Genomic DNA, 21,515 nt, shown 5'->3' with positions numbered 1-21,515 from the left:
TAATATCACATCAAAAAGAGTAAGAATGCTAGGGAATAAATGACCTAAGAAAACAAAAGATTTATACTCTTAAATCTTTAAGATGCTGATGAAAGTAAATGCAGATTAAACAAACAGATGTAAAGATATTCTTGAATTGGAAGAATCAACATTGTGAAAATGATTATTATCCCAAAGCAGATTCAATGCAGTCCTATTAAATTGCCAATGGCATTTTTCATATTAATAGAATAAACTTTTTTTAATTTGTATGGAGACACAAAATATCCCAAATACCAAAGAAATCTTAAGAATAAAGAAATAAAGTTGGAAGACATAGTTTCTGTGATTTCAGACTATACTATTAAAACAAAGCTACAGTCATCAAAACAGTATAGTACTGGCAAAAAAAAAAAAAAAAAAGACATATTGATCAGTGGAGCTCAATAGGAAGCTCAGAAATAAACCAACACACACCTATGGTCAGTGATATACAACAAAGAAGAAGGCAAGAAAAGACAGTCTCTTTCATAAGTGGTGCTGGGAAACCTGGCAGCTTCATGTAGAAGAATGAGATTAGAACATTCTCTACACCATACACAAAAACAAACGCAAAATGTATTAAAGGCCCAACTGAAAGTGCAGATACTATAAAACTTTTAGATGAAAACAGAGGCAGAACACTCTTTGAAATAAATTGCTACAAGATCTCTTCAGATCCACATTCTAGAGTAATGAAAATAAAAACAAAAATACATAAATGTGACCTAATTAAAATTAAAAGCTTTTGTACAGCAAAGTAAACCATAAACAGAACAAAAAGACAATCCATAGAATGGTAAAAAATGTTTGCAAACAAAGTGACAGACAAGGGATTAATCTCCAAAATATACAAACAGCTCATGAAACTCAATATACTGAAAAATAGTAATAATAACCATAAACAAGTAGGTAAAATATCTAAATAGACATTTCTCCAAAGAAGACATACAGGTGACCAAAAAGCATGTGAAAAGATGCTCAACATTGTTAATTACTAGAAAAATGCATGTCAAGACTACAATGAGCTAACACCTCATAGCTGTCAGAATGGTCATCATCATTAATGTCTACAAACAATAAATGCTGGAAAGGGTGTGGAGAAAAAGAGAACTCTCTCACCTTGTTGGTGGCAATGTAAACTGGTATAGCTACTATGGAGAATACTATGAATATGCCTTTAAAAAATAAAAATAAAACTACCATATGATCCAGGATTCCAATTCTGGGCATATAGCTGGAAAAAAAACATAATTCCAAAAGATACATGCACCCAATGTTCAGCATTATTATAATAGTCAACGTATAGAAGCAACCTGAGTGTCCACATGGTATACATATCCTATGGGATATTATTCAGCCATTAAAAATGAAATAATGTCATTTACAACAACATAATGGATCTGGAGATTAGCATACTAAGTGAAATAAGTCAAACAGAGAAAGACAAATATCATGTGGTGTCATTTACATGCAGAAGCTAAAAAAAGTGTGATACAAGCAAACTTATTTACAAAACAGAAACAGACTCACAGACTTCAAAAAGAAACTTATGGTTACCAAAGGAGAAAGGCGGAAAGGCAGGATAAATTAGGAATAACATGTATACCCTAAAATATATAAAATAGATAATCAGCAAGATTAAGGTATAGCACAGGGAACTCTACTCAATATTTTATGATGACCTATTATTCAGGAAAAAATTATTATTATTAAGGATTATTCAGGACAATAGTCTGAAAAAATGGATATATGTGTATGTGGAATTGAATCACTTTGCTGTATGCCTGAAACTAATTCAATCTTGTAAATAAACTATACCCCAGTATAAAATAAAAAGTAAATTTAAAAATGTAAATCAATAAATTGCTAATAAGTATTAATATGTACATATTGCCATTCTTCTCATTGTTTTTGTAGTTCTTCAAGATTGTTTTTGCAGTTCTTTTGTGTTTCTTCTTTCTTTCCCTTCTGTGTGATATGATGACTAACTTATGTTTGGATTTTTTCTTTGTTGTGTTTTTATCTATTACAAATTTTAGGCTTGTGATTATCATGAGGCTTATATATAGCATTATAGAAAATATGTGTGTATATATATATATACACAAATATGTAACTGTTTTGTTTCTGATATTTAAATGCATTTTAATGACCTTGAAGTTTTACTTTCTCCCATTATGTTTACTGTTTTTGACATCCTTATTTATATATTTTTCTTTTGTCTGTCCCTTAGCTATTTTTATTATAGATGATCTTATTACTTTTGTCTTTTAATCTTTCTACTAGTTTTATAAAAGGTTTATACTACCTTTATTGCATACCTGCTTTTTCCCATTAGACTTTTTTCTTTTATAGCTTTTTCATTTCTAAATTGTGGCTTTTTCTTTCCCATTTAGTGATGTCTATTTAACATTTATTGTAGAGCTGGTCTCATGGAGCTAAACCTTTTCAATTTTACTTGTTTGTGAAATTTTTTCTCTCTCTATCACATCTGAATAAAAGCCTTGCCATATGGATTGTTCTTGGCTATAGGTTTTTCACTTTCATCATTTTCAATATAAAGCATTACTCTCTTTTTGCCTACAGAGCTTCTGCTGAAAAGTCAGCTGATAGTATAATGAGAGCTCACTTGTACATAACTGTTGCTTTCCACTTGCTGCTTATATGGTTCTATCTTTTCTTTAATTTCTGCCACTTTAATTACACTTTGTCTTGATGTGGTCCCATTGGGACTTTCTTTTTTGTATTCTCCGTGCTTCCTATACCTGGATGTCTGTTTCCTTTCCCAGGTTGGGGAAAGTTTTACCTAATATGTTTTCAATATGTTCTCAGCCCCCTTCTCTCTTTTTTCTCTTTTTGGGACTCCAGTATTTCTCAATGGTAAAGAAGCTGCCTGCCAATGCAGGAGATGCAAGAGATACGGGTTTGATCTCTGTGTCAGGAAGATCCCCTAAAGTTGAAAACAGCAAACTGCTCTAGTATTCTTGCTTGGAAAATTCCATGGACAGAGGAGCCTGGTGGACTACAGTCCATGGGGCTGCAAAGAGTCAGATACAACTGGATGACTAGAACATGCATGACATATGTCAAACATATCTAATTTTTAAATAAAAGAATTTTTTTTCTGAGATCCTGTATCTTCCTTGCTATCATTATTCTGACTTTTCTTCCTGAGAGGCTGCCTATCTCCACTTCACTTAATTGTTTTTCTGGGGCTTCATCTTGCTCTTTCATGTAGTACATATTCCTCTACTGCTTCACTTTGTTGAATCTGTGATTATGGTTTTCTTTCTGCGGGGTGCAAGGTTGTAGTTCTTGATTCTGATGTCTGCCCTCTAATGTATGAGACTAAGAGGATTTTTCAAGCTTTCTGAGGGGAAGGACTAGTGGTGGGTAGAGCTGGGTATTGTCCCTCTGGTGGTCAGTCTTGCACTCAGTAAAACTTTAATCTGTTTGTCTGCTGATTGATGGGGCTGTGTTCCCAACCTCTTTGTTGTTTGGCCTGAGGTGACCAAGCACTGGAGCCTACAGACTGTTTGGTGGGGCTAGTGGCTATTTCTGGAAGGGCTGACTCCAATGAGTACTTTGCAGAACTGATCCTTCCAGTGTCTTCATCCCTGAATTGAGCCACAGCCACCCTGAACTCTGCAGAAGACCTTTCAATATTACCAAGCAGATCTTGCCTAGTCTCTGATGGGTTCACTATTTTTCCCCCTCTGGGTCCTAGTGTGCACAAGACTTTGTGTGTGCCCTCCAAGAGTGGAGCTTCTGTTTTCTCCAGTGTTGTGGAAGTCCTGCAATCAGACCCCAGTGGTCTTCAAAGCCAGATTCTCTGGGGACTCTTCCTCCCATTCCCTGACCTCCAGCTGTGAAGTTTGACATGGGGCTCAGAATGCTCCTGTGGAATAACTTCTGTGGTATAATTATTTTTCAGTTTGTGGGTCACTTACCTACTGGGTATGGGATTTTATTTTATTATGACCACACCCCTTCTACTGATTCATTCTGGCTTCTCTTTGTCTTTGGATGTGGGGTATCTTTTTTTGACAGGTTTTTTCATTGTTGTTCAGCAGTTGTGAATTCCTTTCACATGAATTTCATTTCATCACTGCACAGATTCTCTGGTTGTGGCACACAAACTTAGTTGCTGTGCAGTGTGTGGGATCTAAGTTCCTCGACCAGGGATGAAACCCATATTCCCTGCATTGCAAGGTGGATTCTTAGCCACTGGACCACCAAGGAAGTCTCTGAGATTTATTTTTAAATGCTTAAATACCTAAGATACATTGATGAACAGATAATGATTACTAGGCAGAGTTTTCCACAGAGACAGACTAATACAAAAGATGCATCTATATCTATATCTATATCTATCTACCTATCTATCATCTATCTACCTACCTATCTATCCATAGAGAGACAGAGAAAGAATTTTCTCACACAAAAGTAATGATTGATAAGCCTGAAATTTCTAAGTGGGTCTGACAGCTTAAAATTTAGGTAAGAATTGAAGCTGCATCTTGAGTCTGAATTCTGTAGGAGAGGAGTCTGGAAATTTAGGCCAGACTTCTATGTTGCTGTCTTAGAAAGAAATCTTTCTTTCTTGATTTGTATCAGTCTTTTTTAATTAAGTCTTTTAGTTGATTGGATGAGGCCCACACAATATTATAAAAGGTTAAGTGAAGTGAGTGAAAGTCACTCAGTCGTGTCCGACTCTTTGCAACCCCATGGACTGTCCATGGAATTCTCCAGGCCAGCATACTGGAGTGGATAGCCTTTCCCTTCTCCAGGGTATCTTCCCAACCAAGGGATCGAACCCAGGTCTCCTGCATTGCAGGCAGATTCTTTACCAGCCGAGCCACAAGGGAAGCCCATAAAGGGTTATATACTTTACTAAAAATTTACACAGTTAAATGATAATCACATCTAAAAAAAATATCACACCATCTAGATGGTTGCTTGAGCAGCCTAGACAAGTTGTGGTCCACCCTTTGCTTGTGTCACATCCATACACATCTTCTTAAACAGTACTAAATCTGCAAATAAAAAAAATAACAGGGTGGAATGGGTAAAAGTGCTTAAAACGTACAAAATTCGAGTTAAAAGACAAATAGGTATGGGGATGTAATAACAACATGGTGACTATAGTTAACAATACTGTATTGTATCTTTAGAAATTGCTAAGAGAGTAAATCTTAACAGTTCTTACCATGAGAAAACAATGTGTATTTATGAGTGATGATGTATGTTAACTATATATACATCTAATACAATGTTATATCTCAATTCAAACAAATAAATAAGAAGGTGTCAAGACTTTCTGGACTAGAAAAACAATATTTAGCTATAAGCTAAGCTATTTAAAAGAGGCATCTAACATATAAGGACATGGAAAATTGAGAGGAAAAAGGATTAAAAAAGATAATTGAATCATGCAGATAATAACTAAAATAAAACTGATATGGCTTTATTAACATTAGAAAAAATAAAGCTTAAGTAAAGAGGATATATAAGAGGATAACAAGGAGAGGTGCTGATTCTAAGCTTTGTGTGAAGTTAATATCTTTCAAAATATATAACTAAATATGGTATAGAATGAAAGGAAACTGACAAATTTACCACCATAGTAGGATATTTTCAACACATTTTATCTCAATAATTATCACATTTAAAGGGAAAAAAATGAAGATAGACTATTTAAACCACATGCTCAACTGGTTATATCTAATCGGTATATACACAATGGAACCAAAGTTACATTATTTTTTTTAGCTCACTATGATATAATTTCAAAACTTTTCCACTTACTGTATCATGAAACAAATTTTGACAAATTTCAGAGAACTAGTATTATACAGACATCCTTCTCCAACAACAATAATTAGAAAGAAAACTGATACTAGAAATTGAGAATGTGTTTTAAATAACTTATGATCCAAAATAAATAGTAATGAAAACAGAAAATATTAAAAAGTGAATAGTTGTCGAAATGTCTTCAGATATGTAGAGTACAGCTTAAACAGTACTTTAAAATTTATGATCTTAAATGTTTACTTTATAGAAGGATGAAATATAATTTGTGAATGACACAAATTCAGAAATTAGTTTAAAGAAAAGAGAAAGAGTAAAATTACACCTTTCCTTATCTTTTTCTAAAATTTCATTTATTTGTCTACTTTTGGCTGTGCTGGGTCTTTGTTGCTGCATGGGCTTTTCTTTAGCTGTGCTGAGCAGAGCTGCTCTCTAGATGTGGTATGCAGGTTTCTCATTGCAGACTCCTCTTGTTGAGGAGCACAGGCTCTAGGGTGTGGACTTTAGTAGTTGTGGCACGTGAGCTCAGGAGTTGTGGCTCCTGGGCTCTAGAGCACAGGATCAATAGTTGTGGCACACAGGCTTAGTTCCTCCACACAGTTTAAGCAGCTCCACAGTCTGTGGGATCTTCCTAGACCAGGTTGAACCCATGTCTCCTGCATTGGCAGGTGGATTCTTTACCACTGAGGCACCAGGGAAGCCCCTCTGCTTATCTTTTGTATACCCAAAGGTATACTAATCTTCTCCCCCCAAAAGAATGCAAAGCCCTTGGATGAGATTCACTCTTCTGTTTGATATTCTATAACTTAAATACTATGATGTAAAGTTAAAATGTATATGTATATATGTGTATGTATGTACATACATATAAGGAAAGTAAATACATTTTATGTTTCATGATAAGAAAATGAGAGGAAAGATTTAAAGACATTTGCTTAATATAAATGTACATGTATATGTAATATGTAAAATGGATATATACTGTACATTTACAGGTTTATATATATATGTGTGTGTGTGAATATATATGATATAATTCATAAACACAAACACATGCATAGCAACATAAAAAATACTCATAACAATTACAATCTTCATTTCTATAATTAGTCACATGGTTGTAGCTGGATAATTATCATCTTTCATTACACATTACATATTTCCTGTGCCCTCAGCAAGTACCTCAGATAGTTGTGGGTTTTTTACCTTGTGGGGTGATCCAAGCCATTCCTGAAGTGTCAGGGACATTAGTAGTCCTACCTGAATTAGGTTGTTGTAATTTTCCATTGACCTTAGTCATATAACATGGTAGCATTAAGAGAACGTTAAGGGATGTCCCCAATTCCAGACATACTCTTCCTTATCTCTGTTGAAGATGACCAGTCCGATTTATTTCCCTTTGGTTGTTCATATCAATTACCCCAACCAGGACAGTAATTTCCTTTTGTCTGTTGATCATGTGGTATGAGCCCAAAATGGATAGGTGGCAGTCTTAACTTCTGGTTCATTATTGTTTCTCCTGGTCTTCATACTTCTCCTTTTGGAAGTAAGATCTCTAGGCAAGCAGAGCATAAGTTTCTGAGAACTAAAAGCAAAAATTTGCCTAATGTGTCACTAGAAGTAATAGTGAGTGGTGCCCCTCCCGTGTTCACCCTTCGATTGCTGGACCTGTGAAACAGCACCACATAGTGGCCACTAATTTAGAGTGTACACAGCCAAGGAGAACCTGGCCTCAACTAAGCAACATATTGCCAAAGAACTGGTGCTATAATTGAGTCTTCAGAATATCACCCCCCTGTTCTATCAAGCCCTCTGCTTCAGGAGAGCATGGTAAGATCAATGATTTTCATAATCATGGGCCCATTGCCATGCTTCTTTCTCTGTGTAGTAAGTTCATTGATCAGAAGCAATGCTCTTGTAGAAGAGTAACATAACAGTAGATGAGGCATTCCACTGTTGGTACTACTACTGGTGCTTTTGGCAGAAGCATTGCATTCAAAGAGTGAAAACCTCATCTTGAAAAAGTGCCTATCTCCTTAAAAACAAAAATAATGCCCGTCCTTAATGGGAGTGATACAAAACACCCTGATGTTGGGAAAGACTGAAGGCAAAAAGAGAATAGTGTGGTGTGGCAGAGGATGAGATGGTCAGATAGCATCATCGAATCAACTGAACATGAATTTGAGCAAACTCAAATAGTGAGAGTTTATAAATAGCAGAAGATAGTGAATGGCAGAGGAGCCTGGCATGCTGTAGTCCATGGGGTCATAAAGAGTCTGCCAGGACTTAGCTACTGAATAACAACAGCCAGGTACCTGTCTGATCACCACAGGAATAGTGTTACATCAGGGATTCAGTGCTGGACTCTCCTGCTGACACTTGGCCCATCAGCAGTGACCATAACAAGGTAGTCCTTGGTGAGTGATGTTGCTGAGCCCAAACATAAAGCTTATCCCTGCCACTATGACCAGTTTGTTCATAAGCCCACTGAGCAATGATAGGTCTGGGGAAACAGGCTGACAGGTTATCCCATCCATCTGATTATTAAAATCTTTCTCTGCTAAGGTCACACTTTGGTGAGCATTCTCATAGGACACAAATATCTTCATAATTTTTAACATGTTAAGAGAAGTCTAACCACATATCTTTTCTCCGGACCTGTTTACCAATTTTCCAATCATGTTCCTTCCAAATATCTGACTATTCACTAAGCCTCTGGCCATAGCAAATGAATCTGTACACAGTTGCACATCTGGTCATTTTTTCTGCCAAGAAAAGTGAATTACCAAGTGCACTTCTTGAAGTTCTGCCCAGAGAGGAGAATTTCCCTTCAGTACTGTTCTTCAGGGATGTTCCAGAAAGGAACAGTAAAACAAGAGCTTTTCATTTTAGGCATAATACCTGTGTAGGTGCAAAACCATCTGTAAACCAGATGAGTCTTTCTTCCTGTCAGCTGATTGTGGAAAACTCTTCATGGAGCAATAGGTACAGGTTGGGAGAAAGAAAGTGCTATAGCAGGAATGGGAACCAGGGGCATTTGGGCCACATCTTCATGTAACCTATTTGTGCCTTCAGGGCCTGCTTGGCCCAAAGTTATATAAACCACTTCCAGTGGTATATGTGATGGAATATTATCATGTGTGCCCAATTCTATGGCTTAGTCAAATGACACAGTTGATGATAGGCAACTCATATTGCAAGGCAACTTGGTGACCATGATTAAACCTTTAGTCTCAGAGCTATTTCTCAAAAGGATAGTAATGATCTTTGGAGGATGGATCCAAAATTTTAAGGGCTTTCCCTGTGATTTACCTATAGGAACCTTCCAAAGCTCCAGACAACTTCCTTATGTGCCACTAACACTTCAAGCACCGCTGGATCTGCTGAATCATAACGTCCAAGTGGCAGAGAACAGCCTGGACCTGATGCAGAACTGTCACTTGTCTTGGGCCCCACTAAAAACTAGCAACTTTTTAGGTCACTCCATAAACAGACAAGAGCTGCAAATCCAAATAAAGAGTATGTTATTAGCAAAATCCACAAATATTGTGTCTTCAAAATTCCACAGGCATTGGATCTCTTTTTTGTTTATAGTAGTAGCCAGATGCAACAATTTATTATTTACTATTATTTATTATTCAGAAATAATATCTCAACATCCCCTATACCACTAGATGCCTATATATTTCACTAACATAGAAAATCGCTGAATTGTAGTAAAATTTATTTCTTATTCTTGAGACATAAAGGTCTTACTGATAAGTCTTCAAATCCCAAAGATTGCTAGTAAGTCATCAGAAACTAGGAGAGAGGCATAAAACAGGTCTTGGGAAAATAGAAAACCTCTGGCTTACAATTTGATCTTGAGCTTTGCAGCCTCCAGAATTGTGAAAAAATAAAATTTTGTTATTGAAGCTACCTAGACTGTGACACATTGGCAACCCTAGCAAACCAATACGTCTGAGTACTCAAGTAAATGTATAGCAGCTTTATTTATGTCAAAACTATAAATGCCTCACATACCCATCAGCAAATAATTAGATTAAAAATTATGAGTTATTCATTCAGTAGTTTACTAATCAAAATGTCAACTACTAATATAAGGTGAAACATTCATTATGCTGAATGAAAGACAGCTTATACATTAAAAATAAATACTGAATCTCCACAAGAAATAGGATACGATTTACAACCAGGTCACATCTATGCTTTTAGATTTCTATATTTCTTTTACTAAACGGTAATATTCATTGACCTATTGACTGCCCCTTCTCCTATAATTCCAGATTATTAAGTATATTAAAATGAGTCATTATCTTGAATATAGTATTTATTACATGTGAAAAATAACTACAAAATCATACAGAGAAAAAATAATTTTGTCCTTTCATAAAGTTTCTACAAGGTAAAACAATTTTGTCATTTCTGAAAGTTGACTGATTTCTACAATAAAAAATTAGTTTTGTCAACTCCTAAAGTTGACTGATTTCTACAATATCTCTACATATTTCTAACAGGGTGACTTTTCCAGAATTATAAGATTTCTGTTAAGTTCTCCTTCCGCACATTGAAATCTCTTTAAAGGAACACAAGAATTTACCAAGAATAGAGAGTTAAAATTTGTATAAAACCCAATAAGTTATACAACTAGAACCCAGCAAATGCTCAATAAATAGTAATTATCTGTATCTTATGTTATATGAGATCATTCCTAATAAATAAGGAAAGTTATATTTTGACATGACCTATTACATTCTGCTAATTTGTCCATTTTCTGTCTGCCCACTCTCTTCCAGGTAGAGAGTGCCTGTAGAGGAGGCAGCAAAGGAGCTCCAATGTAGAGAAGTGTCTCAGTTTACATTTTGTTAGAGATTAATGTGCATAGAAGAATAAAACAGACATTATTTTAGAGTAAGTCTAGTATTAAACTAATAACTAGAAACCAGATTCCTTCCTACAGCACATGTCATTTTAATGAAAAAATATGAAAAACAAAACAGAAAGTTAACTGACATCTATTGATTTATCCTTGCCAGTAATCTAAAAGGTCAGTATATTGTAGCTATATAAAAAATAATTATTGATGTTTTGTCAATTATGTCCTTTATGTCCTCAATGGGAAGTTGGCAAGTTGTTTAGACTCTCCTTGAAAACGAAAGTAAAAATAAATGGGTTGTTTACCAATTTGCCTGGATTTTAAAGCCAGACACTATTCTTCCTTCTTCATTAAAAATAACTAGTATTTAAATTAACTAGTATATTGTGAACAAAACTATAAGTACAAGTATGCTTTTAGTTTTTAGTGAACTTTGAACAGATTTATCTGATTTACTATCAGAAAGGAAAATACTGGGCCGCTAAACCTCATTCCTTTTTTTAAATTGCACTCAGCTTTTCCTTTTAGAAAGGCCAATATCAAAACCCATTAATTCTTAAACTGCTACCGCAAATTTACATGCAAGAATCTCCAGTATGCAGAAAAGGCAAAATTGAAGTAAATACTCAGTTAGCAAAGGTTCTGGTCACTGGTCTTATTATGTTAAGAATTTATTGAGTAGATTATACCTCAAAAATGAAATAGATAATTAGGAGTGTAAATGCTGGCCTCTGAAATTTGGAAAGTAGAATTGGAGTTGGATATTCTAAGTCGCATATGTATAGATGTTTATTGTTCTAAGGAGGATCCCCCCTACAATTTCCACATCCTTAAACCTTACAAACAAAAAGAGGTCAAATATTCTATATCATTATATCAACTTATGTGGCTTTACCCAAACCACATCGACAAGATGTTTCAGTTTCTTAATGTGGTACAATGAAAGAATATCATTTATAAAATCTGGCCAGAAATAAAAGTTGCATGTACTGCTGAAAGAGAAAGACTCCCCTGGAGGTCACCATTTGGTCATCTTTATTACTGGAAGATGATGAGGCAGGAGTATTCTAGTGAGGAAGCACAATTTCGTAATCATTCTCAGCTGTACAGGAAGAAGACCTGATAGTGCAAGGTTTCTTGAGAAGGGCATATTCTGTTTCTGGCCCTTCTCTTAATGGTCTCACTCTCTTTGTGATGTTCTCATAACCATCATCACTGGAGTTCAGGGAGGGTCTCCGATAGGGCCTATGATTAATAACAGTGTAGCATACTTCTTCACAACCACTGACATTCTCATTTTCCTGCAAGTACAAAGAAAAAAGAAATCAAGGATCTAGAATCAATCATCAGATTTGAACTCTGTACTCCACTACCCGTCCTTTTTTCTTGTTTAATGATGATCTTGCACTTCAGGTATTCAAGGCCCTTTCTCCAAGCCCTAATGTCTTAAAGACTTCATTTTAGCAACATATCCTATGCTTCAAACTACCACTAATTCTGTTTTCATTTCACTACAAATAATAAAAGAGAATAACAAGACACTGTTATCTCCCTGAACATCTAGAGAAAAGTAGTTGTATAATTTATATCACACATACTGAGGTATAATATATGCAACAATCAGAATCACAGATCTATAAGTAATTAAGCAAATTGCATAACAATTCTTTATAGGATAAAATTTAATATAATTAAGAATCTAAATACATTTTCAATTGTATGGACCATGAAAGAAAAATTAAAATACTGCTAATTAAATCAATAAAATGTTTGTGATACAATATTAAAAAGAATGTGTTTTTTCATCTGTTGATTGATATCCACCATGTTTATAAATATAAAATCTAAGTCCTGTACATAAAGATTAAAAGGGAATGTGGAAAGCTAAAAAATAATGTTTTATGGTAGTCAGATTGTAGTTGCGAATTTTATTTACTTTTGTTATAGTAGCTTTGAAAATTAAAATATTAGACTTTGGTAGACTTAAAACAATACAAACTTACTAATCACCTAAATTTTGTTAAAATATTTTTATTTTTTTATTTCTATTTTTGCTTTAGAATTTCCAGGAATAATATTTAAACTATGAAAGTCTTTGATAAATCCATTCAGAAGTTGCATGTTAAGGAAGATATACAAGTAGGTTTATATGAAGTTGTCTGTATTTTGCATTTATCACACAAATGTAACAATGATTGTATTACCTGATTAGAAGTGAATGGAACACCTTTACCTGGAGGGTAAAAATAAAAAGAAAGCAATCTAAGAGTTTTGGGACATCACAAATTGAGGGTAAGGAGATAATGAAAGGATAGAAAGAAATGATGAAACTTCGAAAAGGTCCACTGTCTAAACATGTCATGATTCCCTGTTATTACTGAGGTTCTTAAGGAAGGACACATCTTTTGAGGCAACAATACTATCTTTCTGTGTAAATGATACATACCAAAGTTGGTGACTAAAAGTAAATTTTGAAGCTGGATAATAAAATTTTGTCCATAAATATGCTATGATAATACAGAATGGCAAGTATAAATAAAAAATAATTATGGCTATAAAATTGATATAAATTTTATAAAGTTATCATAGGAAAATCATACACCTCTTAAGATGAAGTTGTTATAGGGATAGGTACTGACATAACAAAAGTAACTATATCAAATTAAATACAGATTCAATTTGATTACAGCTATAAATACTGAATTATACCTGTTAATCTAAGATTCATTGCTGATATTTTAAATAAATATGTTAGAACTATAGGTTACTATATTTAGAGTACTAAACATAGTAAAATCCCAATTTGTAAAAGGAACATTGAATGATTCTTAAATCTACAACCTAATAGGCTTGAAAGTGATTGTGAGCAAAATCATAGAATATGTTAAATAAACAGATTCTGTATAACAACAGTATGCTAGTAATTTTTAACACCTCATTGTTCTTCACAGAAAAGTCACATTCAATGCACTGATTTCAAATATGAAATATTATATTATCCATATAATAATATATCTATAAATATTGCAGTATGTAATGAATCAATTAACCAAATATTTTTTTAAATTAATATTGTTTTATAATCAGAAACTGAGGGAATTATATAGCTTGAGCATAATTCTATTTTAGCATTAGTGACAATTTGGAGAACCAAACACAAGTATAAAAGACATGAAAAAAAATCATACACCAGTGGGTGAAGTGGTTACAGCTTTTGGTGCTGAAAATGTTAACCTATTTAAGAACAAGCATGTTTATTCTAAGGTAAAAAATGTGAAACATGCCATCATTGTGCTAAAGGTCAGCTAAATTCATATCCAGAGTAGACTTCTTATTTGAAGTTAGAACATTGAAAAAAATATATGTGAGGCTTAGAACCAGAATGGAAGTATATGAGAAAATTTCTGATGACTGCAATTAACCTGAATTCCAAACTCCAAGAAAGATCATTGTGTCACATGAGGTGTTCCCTCTGGTCTTAGAGAGTGGGACTCCTCTTTCCTTTTGAAAACCCTGAAATTTATCTTGCAAAGGAAGGCCAGCCAGTATCTCTTACCAAGAATACATTATATTATTCATACTGAAGATAAAAATCAGATCCAAACATACCATTGACATAAAGTAGATTATAAAAAAAAAGAGAGAGATAGGATGGGGAAATCACTTTCTCCCCCAAAAATTCATCAAAAGAACATTTGAACACTCAGCAAATTCCACAAAACAACTTCTGAACACTGGCAGAGGACATTAGACACCCAGAAAGGCAGCTCATTGTCTTCGAAAGGAGGTAGGACAAAATATAAAAGATAAAAAAGAGAGACAAAAGAGTTAGGGATGGAGAGCAGTCGTGGAAGGGAGTAGTAAAAGAGAAGTTCCAAACACCAGGAGGCGATAAGACTCTCACTGGCGCATCTGTGGGGAGTCTTGGAATCTCAAAGGGCAACATAACCAGGTGGAAAAAATAAATAAATAAAACGCACAGATTACGTGCCTAATGGCAACTCCCAGTGGAGAAGTAGCCCAGATGCTTGCAAGAACCACCAGCAAGCAGGGGCTGTACAGGGAGGCACACGCTGCTTTGCTTAGGGTAAAGACCAGGCTTGAATGCCCTGAGGGCAATCTAAGAGAGCTAACTTGAGATAGCAATTCAAACTGAGGGATAGCCAGAGAGAGAGAAAAGAGAGAGAACTTTCCTGTGAAAAGCCCTAACCTTAGGCACTGCTGGCCTGCTCACAGAACAAAGGACTGAGTGAATACTAGAGGAGAGCTACCCAGCAGTGGACCGGCCCATCCCCCGCTGGAGGCACAGAGGCAGGCGGGCAACAGCCAGAGCCGGAAAGGGGCAATCTCCGCCCCAGAGATGGCATCCTCTATTAAACTGCAAACAGGCTCACAGTTTCTAACCAAGTCTTCCTGGGATCCTGGATGGTTGACATCCACCAGGAGGGTCACAACCAGAGATCAGCTCCCCAGAAGAGGAGACACACCTGAGACGGCACTCCCACTGGTGCACCCAGGAAACTGAATGGCTGGGATGCCAGAGGCGGTAAGACGCACCACACCTGGAGAGTGTGTGCTCGCCAAGCACCTGGTCGTTTGATCTGCTCGGACCTGGGAAGGGCACAAATTACAGGCCCAACCGAGTCTGCACCTTTGTGGAGTACCCGAGAACCTGAACCTGAGCAGCTTAGACCTGGGAAGTGCACGCAACCCATGGCCTGCTTTAGACAGTTCCCCTGCAGAGCAACCTGGAGCCTGAGCAGTGTAGACTGTAAAAGCACACATTCCGTGAGTGGGAGCAAACCCAGTGTGGCCAAAACACTGCGAGCACTCCCCACACACGCCAGTGATATTTGCTTGCAGTGTTCCTCTCCCCACACCACGACTGAACAAGTGAGCCTAAATAAGTGACCACCTTCGCCCTGTTGTGTCAGGATGGAAATGAGACACTGAAGAGACTTACAAACAGAAGCCAAAATAAACAGAGGGAACCAAAATAAACAGAGGGAACCACTTTAGAAGTGACAGGTGCAACAGATTAAAACCCTGTAGTTAGCACCGATTACATTGGAAGGGGCCTATAGATCTTGAGAAGTGTAAGCTGAAACAGGGAACTATCTGAAACTGAACTGACACCACACTGCCCTCAACAGCTCCATAGAAATTCCTACATATAATTTTACTATTTTCAAATTTTTTTATTTTCTTTTTATTTTTAAGTCATCTTACTCCCTTAATTTTCATTTTTATATCCTGCTATTACCTTGCCAAAAAAGACCCTATTTTTAAAGGAAACTTCATATATATTTTTTATAGTTTTTGTGATTTTGTTTTGCTTTTTTAATATTGCATTTTTGAGAGCCTAACCTCTACTCTAGATTTTTAATCTTTGCTTTTTAGTATTTGTTATAAATTTTGTACCTTTAAGAATCCAATCTTCAGTACCCATTTTTACTTAGGAGTGTGATTACTGGCTTGATTGCCCTCTCCCATTTTGACTCTCCTTTTTCTCCCCTAGGTCACCTCTATCTCCTCCCTCCCCCTTCACTTCTCTACCCAACTCTGTGAATCTCTTTTGGTATTCTGGGCTGTGGAGAACACTTAGGGAACTGATTACTGGCTAGATCTGCCTCTCTGCTTTTGACCCCCGCCCCCACTTCTGAGGGTCACCTCTATCTCCTTCCTCCTTCTTGTCTTCTCTATGTAACTCAGTGAACATCTCTGGGTGTTCCAGGCTGTGGAGAACATATAGGGATTTCATTACTGGCTAGATTGCTCTCCCCCCTTTTGATTCCCCCTCTTCTCCTCCTGGTCACCTCTATCTCCCTCCTCCCTCTTCTCTTCTCCATGTAACTCAGCTAACATTTCTGGTGTCCCTCATTATGGAAAATCTTTTCTCCATTTACCTAGATGTTTTATCACTTGTGCTGTATGGATGGAGAAGTCTTGAAGCTACTGTAAGAATAAGACTGAAAACCAGAGGCAGGAGGCTTAAGTCCAAATCCTGAGAACAACAGAGAACCCCTGACTCCAGGGAACATTAATAAATAAGAGCTCATCTAAAAGCCTCCATACCCACACTGAAACCAAGCTCCACCCAAGAGCCAACAAGTTCCAAAGCAAGACATACCAGACAAATTCTCCAGCAACACAGGAACATAGCCCTGAGCTTTAATATACAGGCTGCCCAAAGTCACACCAAACCCACTGACATCTCAAAACTCATTACTGGACACTGCATTGCACTCCAGAGAGTATAAATCCAGCTCCACCCACCAGAACACTGACACAAGCTTCCCTAACCAAGAAACCTTAACAAGCCACTCGTCCAACCCAACCCACAGGGAGGAAACTCCATAATAAAGAAGAACCACAAACTGCCAAAGTACAGAAAGGCCACCCCAAACACAGCAATGTAAACAAGATGAAAAGACAGAGAAATACTCAGCAAGTAAAGGAATATGATAAATACCCACCAAACCAAACCAAAGAGGAGGAGATAGGGAGTCTACCTGAAAAATAATTCAGAATAATGATACTAAAAATGATCCAAAATCTTAAAAACAAAATGGAGTTACAGATAAATAGCCTGGAGACAAGGATTGAGAAGATGCAAGAAATGTTTAACAAGGACCTGGAAGAAATGAAAAAGAGTCAATCAATAATGAATAATGCAATAAAGAAATCAAAACCATTCTGGAGGGAACCAACTGTAGAATAATGGCGGCAGAAGATAGGATTAGTGAGGTAGAAGATAGAATGGTGGAAATAAATGAAGCAGAGAGCAAAAAAAAAAAAAAAAGAATTAAATAAAATGAGGACAGCCTCAGAGACCTCTGGGACAATGTCAAATGCCCCAATATTCTAATCATAGGAGTCCCAGAAGAAGAAGACAAAAAGAAAGGACATGAGAAAATACTTAAGGAGATAATAGTTGAAAACTTCCCTAAAATGGGGAAGGAAATAGTCACCCCAGACCAAGAAACCCAGAGATTCCCAAACAGGATAAACCCAAGGAAACACCCAAAGACACATATTAATCAAATTAACAAAGATCAAACACAAAGAACAAATATTAAAAGCAGCAAGGGGAAAACAACAAATAGCACACAAGGGGATTCCCATTAGTTTCTTTTTCAACAGAAACTCTTCAGGCCAGAAGGAAATGGTAGGACATACTTAAAGTAATGAAAGAGAAAAACATACAACCCAGATTACTGTACCCAACAAGGATCTCATTCAGATATGAAGGAGAAGTCAAAAGCTTTACAGACAAGTAAAAGCTGAGAGAATTCAGCACCACCAAACCAGCTCTTCAACAAATGCTAAAGGATCTTCTCTAGACAGGAAACACAGAAAAGGTGTATAAACTTGAATCCAAAACAACAAAGTAAGTGGCAATGGGATCATACTTATCAATAATTACAAAAATGTAAATGGGTTGACTGCCCCAACCAAAAGACAAAGACTGCCTGAATGGATACAAAAACAAGACTCCTATATATGCTGTCTACAAAAGACCCACCTCAAAACAAAGGACATACAGACTGAAAGTGAAGGGCTGGAAAAAGATATTTCATGCAAATGGAGACCAAAAGAAAGCAAGAGTAGCAATACTCATATCAGATAAAATAGACTTTGAAATAAAGGCTGTGAAAAGAGACAAAGAAGGACACTGCATAATGATCAAAGGATCAATCCAAGAAGATATAACAATTATAAATATATATGCACCCAACATAGGAGTACCACAATATGTAAGGCAAATGCTAACATGTGAGAAAGGGGAAATTAACAATAACACAATAATAGTGGGAGACTTTAATACCACACTCACACATATGGATAGATCAACTAAACAGAAAATTAGCAAGGTAACACAAACTTTAAATGATACAATGGACCAGTTAGACCTAATTGATATCTATAGGACATTTCACCCTAAAACAATGAATTTCACCTTTTTCTCAAGTGTGCACGGAACCTTCTCCAGGATAGATCACATCCTGGGCCATAAATCTAGCCTTCTTAAATTCAAAAAAAATGAAATCATTCCAAGCATCTTTTCTGGCCACAATGCAGTAAGATTAGATGTCAACTACTAGCAAAAAACTATTAAAAATGCCACAATATGGAGGCTAAATAAGCAACAAATCACAGAAAAAATCAAAAAAGAAATCAAAATATGCATAGAAATGAATGAAAATGAAAACACAACAACCAAAACCTATGGGACACTGTAAAAGCAGTGCTAAGGGGAAGGTTCATAGCAATACAGGCTTACCTCAAGAAACAAGAAAAAATGTCAAACAAATAACCTAACTCTACACCTAAAGCAACTAGGAAAGGAAGAAATGGAAGAACCCCAGGGTTAGTAAAAGGAAAGAAATTTTAAAAATTAGGGCATAATAAATACAAAAGAAACAAAAGTTACCATAGCAAAAATCAACAAAGCTAAAAGCTGGTTCTTTGAGAAGATAAATAAAATAGACAAACCATTAGCCAGACTCATCCAGACACAAAGGGAGAAGAATCAAATCAATAAAATTAGAAATGAAAATGGAAAGATCACAACGGACAACACAGAAATACAAAGGATCATAGAGACTACTATCAGCAAGTATATGCCAATAAAATGGACAACTCAGAAGAAATGGACAAATTCCTAGAAAAGTATAACTTTCCAAAACTGAACCAGGAAGAAATAGAAAATCTTAACAGACCCATCACAAGCCTGGAAATCGAAAATGTAGTCAGAAATCTTCCAGCAAACAGAAGCCCAGGACCAGACCGCTTCACAGATGAATTCTACCAAAAATTCAGAGAAGAGTTAACACTTATCCTACTCAAAATCTTCCAGAAAACTGCAGAGGAAGGTAAACTTTGAAACTCATTCTATGAGGCCACCATCACCCTAATACCAAAACCTGACAAAGATACCACGAAGAAAGACAACCACAGACCAATATCACTGATGAACATAGATGCAAAACTCCTTAACAAAATCCTAGCGAACAAAATCCAATAACATATTTAAAAGATCATACATCATGACCAAGTGGAGTTCATCCCAGGGATGCAAGGATTCTTCATTATTCGCAAATCAATCAATGTAATACACCACATTAAGAAATTGAAAGATAAAAACCATATGATTATCTTGATAGATGCAGAGAAAGCCTTTGACAAAATTCAACATCCGTTTATGATAAAAACCCTCCAGAAAGCAGGCATAGAGTAAACATATCTCAACATAATAAAAGCTATATATGATAAACCCACAGGAAACAGTATCCTCAATGGTGAAAAATTGAAAGCATGTCCCCTAAAGTCAGGAAGAAGACAAGGGTGCCCACTCTCACCACTACTTTTCAACATAGTTTTGGGAGTTTTAGCAACAGCAGTCAGAGAAGAAAAATAAAAGGAATCCAGATTGGAAAATTAGTAAGACTCTCACTGTTTGCAGATGACATGATCCTCTATATAGGAAACCCTAAAGACTCCACCAGAAATTACTAGAGCTAATCAATAAATATAGGAAAGTTGCAGGATATAAAATTAATACACAGAAATCCCTTGCATTCCTATACACTAACAATGAGATAACAAAAAGAGAAATTAAGGAAACAATTCCATTCACCATTGCAACAAAAAGAATAAGATACTTAAGAATAAATCTGCCTAAAGAAACAAAAGACCTATATATAGAAAATTATAAAACACTGGTGAAAGAAATCAAAGATGACACAAATAGATGAAGAAATACACCATGTTCATGGATCAGAAGAATCAATATAGTGAAAATGAGTATACTACCAAAAGTAATCTATAGGTTCAGTGCAATTCCTATCAAGCTACCAATGGTATTTTTCAGAGAACTGGAACAAATAATTTCACAATTTGTATGGAAATACAAAAAACCTTGAATAGCCAAAGCCATCTTGAGAAAGAACAATGGAACTGGAGGAATCAAGCTGCCTAACTTCAGGCTACACTACAAAGCTACAGTCATTAAGACAGTATGGTACTGGCACAAAGACAAAAATATAGATCAGTGGAACAAAATAGAAAGCTCAGAGATAAATCCACGCACCTATGGACACTTTATCTTTGACAAAGGAGGAAAAAATATTCGGTGGAGAAAAGACAATCTCTTTATCAAACTGGCCAACCACTTGTAAAAGAATGAAACTAGAACACTTTCTAACACAAAACACAAAAATAAACTCAAAATGGACTAAAGACCTAAACATAAGACCAGAAACTATAAAACTCCTAGAGGAGAACACAGGCAAAACCTTCTCTGACATAAATCACAGTAGGATCCTCTATACCCACCTCCCAGAATATTGAAAATAAAAGCAAAAATAAACAAATGGGACCTAATTAAACTTGAAAGCTTTTGCACAACGATGGAAACTATAAGCAAGGTGAAAAGACAGCCTTCAAAATGGGAGAAAATCATAGCAAATGAAGCAACTGACAAACAACTAATCTCAAAAATATACAAGCAACTTATGCAGCTCAATTCCAGAAAAATAAATGACCCAATCAAAGAATGGGCCAAAGAATTAAACAGATATTTTTCCAAAGAAGACATACAAATGGCTAACAAACACAGGAAAAGATGCTCAACATCACTCATTATCAGAGAAATGCAAATCAAAACTGCAATGAGGTACTATCTCACGCCAGTCAGAATGACTACTATCCAAAAGTCTACAAATAAATGCTGGAGAGAGTGTGGAGAAATTACGGAAACCCTCTTACACTGTTGATGGGAATGCAAACTACTACAGCCACTATG

The 21,515-nt window shown here is 35.9% G+C and overlaps 1 protein-coding gene across 1 annotated transcript in view; it reads right to left on the bottom strand.

Moving 5' to 3' along the window:
- Window positions 1-9,805: 9,805 nt before the first annotated feature.
- GCSAML (germinal center associated signaling and motility like) overlaps window positions 9,806-21,515 on the bottom strand; it is a 51,702-nt gene continuing 39,992 nt past the window's right edge. The window contains exons 4-5 of the mRNA XM_069591875.1: window positions 12,913-12,941; window positions 9,806-12,009 (exon numbers count right to left, since the gene is read on the bottom strand). Coding sequence (XP_069447976.1) covers window positions 11,776-12,009; window positions 12,913-12,941 — 263 coding nt within the window. The 3' untranslated portion in view covers window positions 9,806-11,775. The remainder of the gene's footprint in view (window positions 12,010-12,912; window positions 12,942-21,515) is intronic.

Source organism: Ovis canadensis, chromosome 5 (assembly GCF_042477335.2).
Source record: "Ovis canadensis isolate MfBH-ARS-UI-01 breed Bighorn chromosome 5, ARS-UI_OviCan_v2, whole genome shotgun sequence".
NCBI classification, from domain to species: Eukaryota; Metazoa; Chordata; class Mammalia; order Artiodactyla; family Bovidae; genus Ovis; species Ovis canadensis.
This window is presented reverse-complemented; position numbering and strand designations above follow the sequence as displayed.